Here is a 13,813-nt window from a genome sequence, read left to right as displayed (position 1 = left end):
GTATAACCGTGCCTTTCTTTTAATAATATTATATTGAAAAAAAGGTGTTTGTGTTATGCACCAACTCTACACGTGTCATCCTGCGCGATGTGCAAATAGTGAACGGGCCGGGTAACGAAGTGATTTGCTCAAGGTCACACACATACACTAAATGGTGCGCGGGCCCCTGCCGGGCCTCTGACTGAGGATATTTATTAATTCATTAAATTGTGGTGTGTGGGGGTGCGCATGCTCACGTTGTCTGCGAGGTCTTCAGGGTGGGACAGGGGCTGATGACCAATGCCATTTGAATTTGTTGTCAGACATGCGCATTGCGGAGCGTCCGCAACTAAAAGTGCGCGTGAGACTTGTGAGCCTGAGGTGAGCGAGGCATCCAGGACCCAGCCATGCTATGCCTAACACCAGAGACTGAAAAGGATCGTTCTTTGACCTGCCTTTTGTGCTGCCCGCTCGCGCCTGCCTCTGAGTCTGAAGCTCCAGGCCAGCCCTCAGGTCAGGTGAGTGAGTCTGTCCGAGGCAGAAGAGGGGGCCCCCGCGCTCCAGGGGCCCCCTCACTCAGCAAGCCTCTTCTGCTCTTCATTATGAATTAAATGGTTATGGTGCGCACGCCCACCACCCGGCCTCCTATAATAAATTAAATGGTGCGCACGCACGCACGCCTGGGCCCCGGCTGGGCCTTAGAGGCAGTCATAAATTAAATGGTGCGCACGCATGGAAGAGGCTGTTCGAGTACTGCCCCGGCGGTTGTAAGCGCCTCCCAGCACTGCAACTGTGCCCTTGTGTACGTCGTGTGATCTAACGCGTTGGTAAGTATCTAGAAATACATATTCCTGAAAAGCAATCGCCATATGTTTGCATGTAGATCTGTTTAAAACGTAGTTTGTTGGAATTAATTGGGACATAAATGTGAAAACAAATGTAGTTGTTTCAATGACTTAAGAAAGGAGGCAGTTTATTTTAGACATTTCTCACTGCCTGCAGCTCGTAAAAAAACGATTGCATTAAATCAGTCACTAGTGTGTACAGAGGGAATGCTGTGCACGTTACTCTGCACCACAGGCACAACTAGAGTCAAATTTCGGGGGGGGGGGGGGGCTACTAAAAATTTCAGAGAGGGGGCTAAGTCTTCTAGCAATAGGTAGCAGGGGCTCTAAGAAGAGGTTAAATACACAACAAAGCCTCATTAACAACTAAATGGTCTTTTAAAGACCTGTGAAGTACTCGGGTGCGGCTGTGCGTGTGCCCGGGAAGCTGTCTCAGATGGGTGACACAGGACAAGGGGGCTGAAGCCCTTTGAGCCCAATGGGCATTGCGCGCCTGCTATGCACTATGATAACATACATACAGGCTTCCTTGCCTGCTGAAGCGTTGCCTGTTTGCATTTCTGCTATTTTTTCAAGTGACAGAGACCGAGTCAGTGGAGTGATATCACGTGTTGTGAAGACCCCTGTGTAACACTTCGGCCTTGTCCCTGTGAGGATAATGGAAAATGGTGCTCAGCCTGTCTGCCTGCAAGTCAGCTGACTGACACTGTGTGACAGGCAGCTGAGATACCTGGATCCCTGTGTAACTTGTCTTGTTCATGTTGAAGGTTCACACATCCTTCCTGTTAGGCCGGGGGTCCCACGTTACATGGACAGAGAGAGGCCCTAGGGTCCTGATGTTCTCCTGATTGATTGCTGGCAGGTAGGGGACCATAGGCTGGCAATGATTTCTGGTGCTTTGCTGCAGTTTTAAAATTTTCTTGGATTTTCTTATTGCTCAAATGGGTATAATTTCAGATATTTATATATTTCCCCCGTCTTCATTGCTTCATTTTGCTCGTGCGAAAGTGTCACTCATAGTCATTGAAATGTCACTCATAATTACACTGAAGTTATGAAAATGTCACACATAGCAATTTTAAACCTTGGCAGCTATGCGTAAGACATCACGTTGCATGCATGTCGCAGTAGAGGTACGCAGTAGGCAGTTGTATGTCCGATGGGAGCTATCGTTCTTTGAGTTAAAAGGCACACGGTTCGCTATGGTGGCTCCGATAGATATGGAGCTGAAAAAGGTAACATGCAATTATATAACTCTATATTTTAATTACAGATTTGAATGGCCGAAAGTACATTCAATCCTAAGTACCAAGACTGTAGCTTTGTTCCAGGCACAAGATCGCTTGTATGTACCTTCATACCGGAACCGAGAAGCGATGCCTGCATATTATAACCGATACTCCAGTTTGCCATACGTAAAACCCAGTGACGAAGGACACAGGCCATATTTTTCGCTAAGCCCCCCCCATCATTCAATCAAGAAGCATCTGTTTGTGCCCCACGTGTCTGTATGTATATCCACCCCATGCCCCTCTATTCCCTGTTGTTGTGCCTGAAAGAAGGCACATGACCTAACACTGATGGAGCAATTCATCAGTGACACTCTCAGCTACTCACAATCACGCATGTTGGACAGTGTGGAACTACGCAGTTTTCAGCAGCTATGCCCCTCTGCCTTATAGCTGCGCTGTAACGCTTAAAGGATAGACATGCCTATTTCCTTGCATCTCTGCAACCAACTCTCTGCTTCGGAACAATCAGGGCGTGCAGGTATCACAGACACACTTCACTTTATCTTTGCCCGAAGAGCAGCACTCTGGGCCAAACGTGTCTCTGTTCCCATTCTTGAACAGGAGACCTATTTGGTAGAGTAATTTAACTGAGAAGGAGACCACGTTCCTCGGCTTACAAACAGAACATAATGGGGACTTATACGCAGGGGTTTAAGTGGGCCAGGTCTTGCCGGTGCATAGCACTGGCAGTTCTTATATGCAGGTGCCAAGTCGGGTCCCTAACGGGGTCTCCCTTTTTGCACTCACCATGAACAAAATACATCTTACCTCTGCAGCAGTACCACCCTTTACTGCCTTTAACCCCTTCTGTGCCCATGACGAGCTGGACTCGTCATGGGCCGCGGTTGCGCTGTGCCCATGACGAGTCCAGCTCGTCATGAACCCCGCCCGCTAATGCAACGGCCGGCACAGGGCGGGGAAAGGGCGTGGCACACAAGGGGTTAATGTAACTTCACAGAGACTCGTTATAGTTCTTTCCCAGTCCTACCATTTCAGAACTGAAGCATTCTGAATATGCTATACTACAAAGGCATGGTTGTTGCTGATTTATCTTATGCAACTAACGACCATTGACAAAGCCAATAGTACTGGCTTGCTGTAAGTGTAATGTTACTTGCTGTATTATATATCTGGATGTAATGACAGAAGTAGCAAAAAACCAGTGGGGCGGCACGCTAAGCATAGATTTTCAGTTTATGTGCTTTTAAGCCAAGCCCTTAATTACATCAGCCACGACCCTTTCAGAGACCCTCCAGTTTTTTAATCCTACTTAAAGCCCTGCTTATATGAGACCCTTTACAGACGTGCCACACGCTGAATCAACGTATGTGCGCAGCCACCCTTTACCTCCCAACTACTTGCTACATGACCCAGCACTTACCTACCCAGACACTCAATGCGCGCTTCACCCAACACACCGACAATGCTGGTGGGGTAATCGCTACTGGATGCATGCCCGCACAGTTCTCTATGTAGCCTGTGCAAGAGCACTTTGAAATACTTGCCATGATTAGGCACATGTTGTTCCTTGCAATGTGCCCATAACCCCCAGGCTTCGCATGTTTTGATTTTTGAGCATCCGGGGATAAGTTATCTTCACCTTGAAAGCGACGCTGTTTAGGCTCTGGGGCTTCAGGAGCTAACTGTACTTGACATAGTTCTCATTGTCTAACACGGTTTGCCTGAAAGCAACAATGTGCACTGATGCATGAGATGACGAGCACTGTACATGCCTCTTCCTGGTATCTCCGCGCCTAGATAAATCTCAGTCTGGAGTTCCCACCTTGCCATCCCACTTTTCCTGTGGCATTTGATCGTCCAGACAGAGTCGTGGATAGCACCACAGCAGCTATCACAGGCTGTTCGAAGGATATTTCAAAAATCAATGTCAGACTCACCGAATCCAACAGAAAAACACATGTAAATGATCGAACAAAATCTTTGTAATTCCCATACCAAGTACAAATCCATCAATCTATCTAACCTACCCTCCCTTTCAGACACATGACTAGTAGGATGACATCTATGATTATAATACCAATTATTTTCAAGGAGAAAAATGAAAGTACATCGAAGGCCAGGCATACACCCTCCCCATCCGCCAAAAAAAGGAATGTAATGGGGAGCCACAGTCAAGGGCCTATAAGTCAAGGGAGCCGCTCGTCTAAAAAGTTTGGAAAACAATGCTTAAGATGTTCCTGGTGCCATCTGCGAATATGATGGCCCTAATTACCCCGTGGGCTGACACATCTAGGTCCATGGAAAAGACATTTTGTGTATAAAGCTTAGCAAAAAAAATAAATTGTAGCAAAGGTGGAGAATGTTTAAACTCTGCATAAGTGTTTCTGTGGTGGTGCACAAACAAAAGAGGAATTAGTTTGACTAAATAGGTTTGATTTATGTATGCTGCTTGCTGTACTTGTTATTGTTTTACCAGTCACTTTGAAATATTTGCACCTTTATGCACAAACCAAAAGGTTATTGGTTGACTAAAGTGGTTTGATTTTTTGTATGCTGCTGCCTGCTGCACTAGTTACTGTTTTGCTAATCACTTTGAAATATTTGAGCCTTCAAAAAGGGAATTGTTAGTTTAAACTGGTTTGATTCTTGTATGGTGCTGTAGCAGTTGCTTTGATATATATGTGCCTTTATGCACACACCAAACAGGGAATTGTGTGACTAACCTGATGTCATTTTTGCATACTGCTGGACTTGTTTTTATTATGCACTTTGAAAGTATTTTCACGTTGATGCAAGAAGTTTATTTTTTTAATAAACGTGCTTGATTTTTGTTTGCCAGACTGGTGATTGCTTTATTGTGCACTTTGAAAGTATTTGCACTTTTCTTTTGCTTTACCAACTACTGTTTGTATAGATTGTCATTAGGTACTTGCAGATGTGGTTTGTTTTTATTCTACATGCAGTGTTATTTATGGTGTTGCTTTCACTTGTCTGTAATACGTGTGCCTTAAATCTTGTATTGACTGATACCGCTTGTGTCCTCCGTGTGTACTGACTGGCGCGCTAATACTTCCGGGTCGCGTTCCCGCTATATAAACATTAACACTTTTTAAAGTGCAGAGTGACTACTTCTCTATATTTTGTCTACAGAAAGTGAACAATACGTTAATCATAACAATTCTTCTTGAATGCTGCTAGTTTGTGACCGGTTTAGTTGTTTGCAGCTTAAATAAATTAAATAAAAAAAATCTGTGAGGTTCTCAGCATTGTATCTTGAAGTCTGTTACGAAGCTCTGTGGTTATACTGAATAAGCAGCTACCATGTTGTTGTTATATGACATCCCTTTATTAATGTAATAACTGCACTTTCACAATTGCTCTATTAACCTTCTTGCTTCTCAAATGTGCTTGAAAATGCACCATTTACCCACTCTTTTTTCAAAATTTGCTCCGGTGGAGACCCCCCCCCCCCCCCGAGCCCCCTTTAATTGCTCAGGCTCGCACGCTCCGCTCGCTCGCCACAGTGCTCTCCCACAGAACATTTACGCCTCACCACTTTCAAATGTCACCAGCCACCACTGATTGTCAGTTGAGTCATAGTTATTCTTCAGCCGGGTGCGGCTGTGCGTGTGCCCGGGAAGCTGTCTCAGATGGGTGACACAGGACAAGGGGGCTGAAGCCCTTTGAGCCCAATGGGCATTGCGCGCCTGCTATGCACTATGATAACATACATACAGGCTTCCTTGCCTGCTGAAGCGTTGCCTGTTTGCATTTCTGCTATTTTTTCAAGTGACAGAGACCGAGTCAGTGGAGTGATATCACGTGTTGTGAAGACCCCTGTGTAACACTTCGGCCTTGTCCCTGTGAGGATAATGGAAAATGGTGCTCAGCCTGTCTGCCTGCAAGTCAGCTGACTGACACTGTGTGACAGGCAGCTGAGATACCTGGATCCCTGTGTAACTTGTCTTGTTCATGTTGAAGGTTCACACATCCTTCCTGTTAGGCCGGGGGTCCCACGTTACATGGACAGAGAGAGGCCCTAGGGTCCTGATGTTCTCCTGATTGATTGCTGGCAGGTAGGGGACCATAGGCTGGCAATGATTTCTGGTGCTTTGCTGCAGTTTTAAAATTTTCTTGGATTTTCTTATTGCTCAAATGGGTATAATTTCAGATATTTATATATTTCCCCCGTCTTCATTGCTTCATTTTGCTCGTGCGAAAGTGTCACTCATAGTCATTGAAATGTCACTCATAATTACACTGAAGTTATGAAAATGTCACACATAGCAATTTTAAACCTTGGCAGCTATGCGTAAGACATCACGTTGCATGCATGTCGCAGTAGAGGTACGCAGTAGGCAGTTGTATGTCCGATGGGAGCTATCGTTCTTTGAGTTAAAAGGCACACGGTTCGCTATGGTGGCTCCGATAGATATGGAGCTGAAAAAGGTAACATGCAATTATATAACTCTATATTTTAATTACAGATTTGAATGGCCGAAAGTACATTCAATCCTAAGTACCAAGACTGTAGCTTTGTTCCAGGCACAAGATCGCTTGTATGTACCTTCATACCGGAACCGAGAAGCGATGCCTGCATATTATAACCGATACTCCAGTTTGCCATACGTAAAACCCAGTGACGAAGGACACAGGCCATATTTTTCGCTAAGCCCCCCCCATCATTCAATCAAGAAGCATCTGTTTGTGCCCCACGTGTCTGTATGTATATCCACCCCATGCCCCTCTATTCCCTGTTGTTGTGCCTGAAAGAAGGCACATGACCTAACACTGATGGAGCCATTCATCAGTGACACTCTCAGCTACTCACAATCACGCATGTTGGACAGTGTGGAACTACGCAGTTTTCAGCAGCTATGCCCCTCTGCCTTATAGCTGCGCTGTAACGCTTAAAGGATAGACATGCCTATTTCCTTGCATCTCTGCAACCAACTCTCTGCTTCGGAACAATCAGGGCGTGCAGGTATCACAGACACACTTTACTTTATCTTTGCCCGAAGAGCAGCACTCTGGGCCAAACGTGTCTCTGTTCCCATTCTTGAACAGGAGACCTATTTGGTAGAGTAATTTAACTGAGAAGGAGACCACGTTCCTCGGCTTACAAACAGAACATAATGGGGACTTATACGCAGGGGTTTAAGTGGGCCAGGTCTTGCCGGTGCATAGCACTGGCAGTTCTTATATGCAGGTGCCAAGTCGGGTCCCTAACGGGGTCTCCCTTTTTGCACTCACCATGAACAAAATACATCTTACCTCTGCAGCAGTACAACCCTTTACTGCCTTTAACCCCTTCTGTGCCCATGACGAGCTGGACTCGTCATGGGCCGCGGTTGCGCTGTGCCCATGACGAGTCCAGCTCGTCATGAACCCCGCCCGCTAATGCAACGGCCGGCACAGGGCGGGGAAAGGGCGTGGCACACAAGGGGTTAATGTAACTTCACAGAGACTCGTTATAGTTCTTTCCCAGTCCTACCATTTCAGAACTGAAGCATTCTGAATATGCTATACTACAAAGGCATGGTTGTTGCTGATTTATCTTATGCAACTAACGACCATTGACAAAGCCAATAGTACTGGCTTGCTGTAAGTGTAATGTTACTTGCTGTATTATATATCTGGATGTAATGACAGAAGTAGCAAAAAACCAGTGGGGCGGCACGCTAAGCATAGATTTTCAGTTTATGTGCTTTTAAGCCAAGCCCTTAATTACATCAGCCACGACCCTTTCAGAGACCCTCCAGTTTTTTAATCCTACTTAAAGCCCTGCTTATATGAGACCCTTTACAGACGTGCCACACGCTGAATCAACGTATGTGCGCAGCCACCCTTTACCTCCCAACTACTTGCTACATGACCCAGCACTTACCTACCCAGACACTCAATGCGCGCTTCACCCAACACACCGACAATGCTGGTGGGGTAATCGCTACTGGATGCATGCCCGCACAGTTCTCTATGTAGCCTGTGCAAGAGCACTTTGAAATACTTGCCATGATTAGGCACATGTTGTTCCTTGCAATGTGCCCATAACCCCCAGGCTTCGCATGTTTTGATTTTTGAGCATCCGGGGATAAGTTATCTTCACCTTGAAAGCGACGCTGTTTAGGCTCTGGGGCTTCAGGAGCTAACTGTACTTGACATAGTTCTCATTGTCTAACACGGTTTGCCTGAAAGCAACAATGTGCACTGATGCATGAGATGACGAGCACTGTACATGCCTCTTCCTGGTATCTCCGCGCCTAGATAAATCTCAGTCTGGAGTTCCCACCTTGCCATCCCACTTTTCCTGTGGCATTTGATCGTCCAGACAGAGTCGTGGATAGCACCACAGCAGCTATCACAGGCTGTTCGAAGGATATTTCAAAAATCAATGTCAGACTCACCGAATCCAACAGAAAAACACATGTAAATGATCGAACAAAATCTTTGTAATTCCCATACCAAGTACAAATCCATCAATCTATCTAACCTACCCTCCCTTTCAGACACATGACTAGTAGGATGACATCTATGATTATAATACCAATTATTTTCAAGGAGAAAAATGAAAGTACATCGAAGGCCAGGCATACACCCTCCCCATCCGCCAAAAAAAGGAATGTAATTGGGAGCCACAGTCAAGGGCCTATAAGTCAAGGGAGCCGCTCGTCTAAAAAGTTTGGAAAACACTGCTTAAGATGTTCCTGGTGCCATCTGCGAATATGATGGCCCTAATTACCCCGTGGGCTGACACATCTAGGTCCATGGAAAAGACATTTTGTGTATAAAGCTTAGCAAAAAAAATAAATTGTAGCAAAGGTGGAGAATGTTTAAACTCTGCATAAGTGTTTCTGTGGTGGTGCACAAACAAAAGAGGAATTAGTTTGACTAAATAGGTTTGATTTATGTATGCTGCTTGCTGTACTTGTTATTGTTTTACCAGTCACTTTGAAATATTTGCACCTTTATGCACAAACCAAAAGGTTATTGGTTGACTAAAGTGGTTTGATTTTTTGTATGCTGCTGCCTGCTGCACTAGTTACTGTTTTGCTAATCACTTTGAAATATTTGAGCCTTCAAAAAGGGAATTGTTAGTTTAAACTGGTTTGATTCTTGTATGGTGCTGTAGCAGTTGCTTTGATATATATGTGCCTTTATGCACACACCAAACAGGGAATTGTGTGACTAACCTGATGTCATTTTTGCATACTGCTGGACTTGTTTTTATTATGCACTTTGAAAGTATTTTCACGTTGATGCAAGAAGTTTATTTTTTTAATAAACGTGCTTGATTTTTGTTTGCCAGACTGGTGATTGCTTTATTGTGCACTTTGAAAGTATTTGCACTTTTCTTTTGCTTTACCAACTACTGTTTGTATAGATTGTCATTAGGTACTTGCTGATGTGGTTTGTTTTTATTCTACATGCAGTGTTATTTATGGTGTTGCTTTCACTTGTCTGTAATACGTGTGCCTTAAATCTTGTATTGACTGATACCGCTTATGTCCTCCGTGTGTACTGACTAGCGCGCTAATACTTCCGGGTCGCGTTCCCGCTATATAAACATTAACACTTTTTAAAGTGCAGAGTGACTACTTCTCTATATTTTGTCTACAGAAAGTGAACAATACGTTAATCATAACAATTCTTCTTGAATGCTGCTAGTTTGTGACCGGTTTAGTTGTTTGCAGCTTAAATAAAAAAAATCTGTGAGGTTCTCAGCATTGTATCTTGAAGTCTGTTACGAAGCTCTGTGGTTATACTGAATAAGCAGCTACCATGTTGTTGTTATATGACATCCCTTTATTAATGTAATAACTGCACTTTCACAATTGCTCTATTAACCTTCTTGCTTCTCAAATGTGCTTGAAAATGCACCATTTACCCACTCTTTTTTCAAAATTTGCTCCGGTGGAGACCCCCCCCCCCCCGAGCCCCCTTTAATTGCTCAGGCTCGCACGCTCCGCTCGCTCGCCACAGTGCTCTCCCACAGAACATTTACGCCTCACCACTTTCAAATGTCACCAGCCACCACTGATTGTCAGTTGAGTCATAGTTATTCTTCAGCCATAGGCAGTTCCTGAACAATAAGACTGCTCTTTGGCATTATTGTGATTGCTGCCGTTCCTGAGACAATAGGTTCGCTCCTTGGCATTGTTCTGATTGCTGCCTCAGTTTTGACGTTATTGTTACAAATAGTGTAGCCCATATGTTTAGAGGGTTTCCCACTTTCGCATTAGAACTTTGAAAAAGACCATATAGAGGCATTTCATTTAAATGTTGGAGGTTTCAAATCAAAATATGCCAGATTTTTGGGTGGTGGGGCAAAGTGGTAGGTGATGGGCCGAGCCGCCGGGGGGCCCCCTCCATGGGTTTTGCAGGGGGGCCCCCTCAAGTTTCGTTACGCCACTGAGGGGTTATCTGAAGTGTGTATCTTCCTTACTCTGACTAGAAGTAAGGGATTCTATTTGGACAAAGGTGCATACCTCTGCCAACTAGAGACCCCCATTTCTAATAATGAGGGTATAGAGAACCACTTTCATCAGCAAAACAGCACATTACCCAGGGACTACAATTCCGAAAGTCCTTGCCAACTAGTGTGGACTGAAAATGCACTTAAAGAGCTTGGTCAGCTCCTTCCAGATGATCGAAGGGAAACAAAGAAAACATAGATAAAAAAAATAATACAATGTGAAACCAAAAAACAGCTACTGTCAACAATGCAGACAGATCCCTAAAAGTAAGTACTCTGGATATGAGGAAGAAAAGGGAGCTATTTAGAGGCCAATGCAAAGACGGCCGTTCAAAAATTAGACAAGGTAAGGATACAGGAAAGTGTGACTGGATAAGTTTGAACGGCACAAAGTGTAATAAATAATTATTCCAAGTCTACACAATCGTTTAGTTTTATAAATCACTGAGGAGTTTTGTAACCTATAAACCATCTGACTAAATTACAATGTCCTTAAAATGTACTTGATGGGATTACATTATTCTACACAACTCAAACAGTACTAGTAGCATGCAGTTTTCAAGCAGTACCAAGATGCACTAGAATTAGGAGAAAACTGCAGTTTTTAGAAATATTTCTTTTGTTTTGGAAATTACAGCAGTGAAGAAGTTAATTTACACCCTTATTATTTTCACTCATTCTTGTTTACATCCTATTAGATCAGCAGGAAACATTCTAGTGAGTATTTAAAATTTGAGCTGTATTTAAAGTAGCCAGATAGTTCTGACATGACAGCTGTCTGATTTGCAGTGCTTTAATTTGAGCCAGTGGTTGCCGGTGGGGGCTACCTTCACTCAGTTTTGGAGGCAGGTACTTATTTTTCCACATGAGACACTGACCACGAACAAGAAAGGGAAAAACACACAAACAAGAAAGAAGGCGTAAGAGAAAGATGTAACCACTGTCACCAAGGGAGAAAGCAGGAACCTGCATGAGCGAGATAAAGGGGCGGGAAGGGTCTAGCAGTTGATTAAGGAAGCCTGTGGTGGATTACGGATTACAGCCCGCTGATATTTAGCAGCACCGGCTGGGCTTCTGAGCAGTGCTTAGGGCACCTGGCACTCATTATTTTACAAATTAAGCACCACTGATTCGTTTATATTTAGGTAGTTATGATGTTATAGGAAACCGGTTTTCTTAATGTTTTTAAAACTGCCTTCAATCGTTATGAACCCTGATGGAAAATGAATAAGCTTCATAAGAAAATTGATACGGAGGATTGTTGCAAGCAGAGAGACACTTCCAAATTCTGTGGAGTCTAAGCTGGAGGGAAATCAAGTTAAGGATTGGCAGGCATGTTTGGGATGCATTGGTAGGAAAGAAATGGTGTTCAAATATTCTCCCCCAATAAAAAAATCTACAGACAAGCGTTACTTACCATCAATAGCTCTGGACGCCATACTTCCATCCTCCTGCGTTTTTTTACCTTGATCTATAGAAAAATACCTTCTTCTGGGACTTCTGGTTAACTTTGATTCAGGGGGATTTTCCCAGTATTCATTAATTTCAGAATTTGAAATGTCCCCACATACGTCTGATTCCATTTCTGAGCTACAAAAGAAAATAAAAGAAATTGATATAATTAACATGGGACACATATTGAATTAATTTAATAGATGCTCATGCTTGATGATAGAGTGCACTAAAATGATCAGTTATCAGATTTGATCAGTTGTTTTTATCATATAAATTCAATTTATCATGATATATATGGCATGTGACCTTGATGGGAGCTGTGAGAAAATGCCCCTTTTTGCATAGTCGCCCCCATTTTATATGCTGGGATTAATTGCTAGTTTTTAGACACAGCACTTTGGGGCTCTACTGTCCAGTGCCTAACTATGTGCTCTGACCCCCAAAAACATGTTGACATTGGTTAACACCTAATGGGCATGCTTAGCTTTCCTAAATCCATAATATCTGGTGTCCAAAAAACACCTATGGCATGGAACGTTAAATGCCACCTATGGAATACATTACTACTGTTCAATCCACTAACGTGAAGAACCAAACACGGCCTACTGCTGTAGCATGGCTGCTGCGGGTTTCAAGCCCAACTAGTAAAAATAAACCCTTTTCAACAGTAAAAAAAGTTTTCCTTTTAAATATGAAAAAGTCATCCCCATGTAGGCATTGCAGCCTGCAAGGCAGGGTGCATGGTATTATTAAGTGTGACATGTAGAATTTTAATGTTAACATGTCCTTAAAATGACTAGCACCCAAACGCTATTTTCACTGTAGCAACGCTGACTGGCTGGACCATAAAGAAACATTGGCTATGTTTGCGGATCTGTTTTTGTTCCCCTGTCAAGAATACCAGTGTGACTGTGTCCAGGAACATAATTTATGCAAACGGCATCTCCCAGGTCAAAAGAAATTGTCATATGACACATGAACAGGCCCCTTCCTTTGTCCTGCCAGTTAGGCAGGCACCAAAACCAGTGGGGTGAGAGATACCCACCAGAACAGATTTGGATTGACCACATAAGGGCTTCTTATTACCCTGACTAAACAGCTGAGAGGGCACACAGCCTTTGTTCAAGGGGAGAAGTGTTTCTCCATCTTGGATTTAGTGAGAGAGGGACACTATGGGATTACTGGCATTAGGGAAAACAGGAATGGCTGCAACAGTGGGAATGGTTCCTAATGGGAATTTGTATCCAATAGCTAAGTAAGCACCAAGAGTCATCCCCACCCTCTGATAGTGCCAGGCATTAAAGTGGCAACCCCAGGCAGCTTCATCAGAACAATTTAGGTAACGGTGGAAGAGCAAGGCCACAGTGCGACAGGGTTACAAAAATCTTGTATCCAAAGCATGCCGCTCGTAGGCTGTGGTCACTGGTGAATCCCTGGTCTGAACTGTTCTTGCTGCTGTGAACGATACCTGGAGCTGCGGACAACACTCGACTCCACCGGCTGTGCCCTCGCTGCTGTGGTGAATGCAGTGTGCGTGCGGGTGACGCTCTACCTGCAAGGGGTGTTTTTACTTCCAGAACTGACTCCCGGGACTGCGAGGACCAGGCTGCTTTGTGCTCAAGCTATCGCCCGCACCTGGCTCCTCTTCCCGGCCCCGCCCCCAACAACTATACAACGCCTCGCGGCCCCCGCTACGCGGGAGCCGCTCGTAGGCTGTGGTCACTGGTGAATCCCTGGTCTGAACTGTTCTTGCTGCTGTGAACGATACCTGGAGCTGCGGACAACACTCGACTCCACCGGCTGTGCCC

At 44.3% G+C, this 13,813-nt stretch overlaps 1 protein-coding gene across 4 annotated transcripts in view; it reads right to left on the bottom strand.

Moving 5' to 3' along the window:
- The window catches only part of MICAL2 (microtubule associated monooxygenase, calponin and LIM domain containing 2), an 812,711-nt gene that overhangs the window by 219,622 nt on the left and 579,276 nt on the right, over positions 1-13,813 (bottom strand). For all 4 annotated transcript variants that reach the window (XM_085648193.1, XM_085648195.1, XM_085648194.1 and 1 more), the window contains one exon: positions 11,968-12,140. In XM_085648193.1, coding sequence (XP_085504319.1) covers positions 11,968-12,140 — 173 coding nt within the window. The remainder of the gene's footprint in view (positions 1-11,967; positions 12,141-13,813) is intronic.

The sequence above is a fragment of the Triturus cristatus genome, chromosome 3_2 (assembly GCF_964204655.1).
Source record: "Triturus cristatus chromosome 3_2, aTriCri1.1, whole genome shotgun sequence".
NCBI classification, from domain to species: Eukaryota; Metazoa; Chordata; class Amphibia; order Caudata; family Salamandridae; genus Triturus; species Triturus cristatus.
The sequence above is the reverse complement of the archived record's forward strand: the minus strand, read 5'-3'. Positions and strand labels throughout refer to the sequence as shown.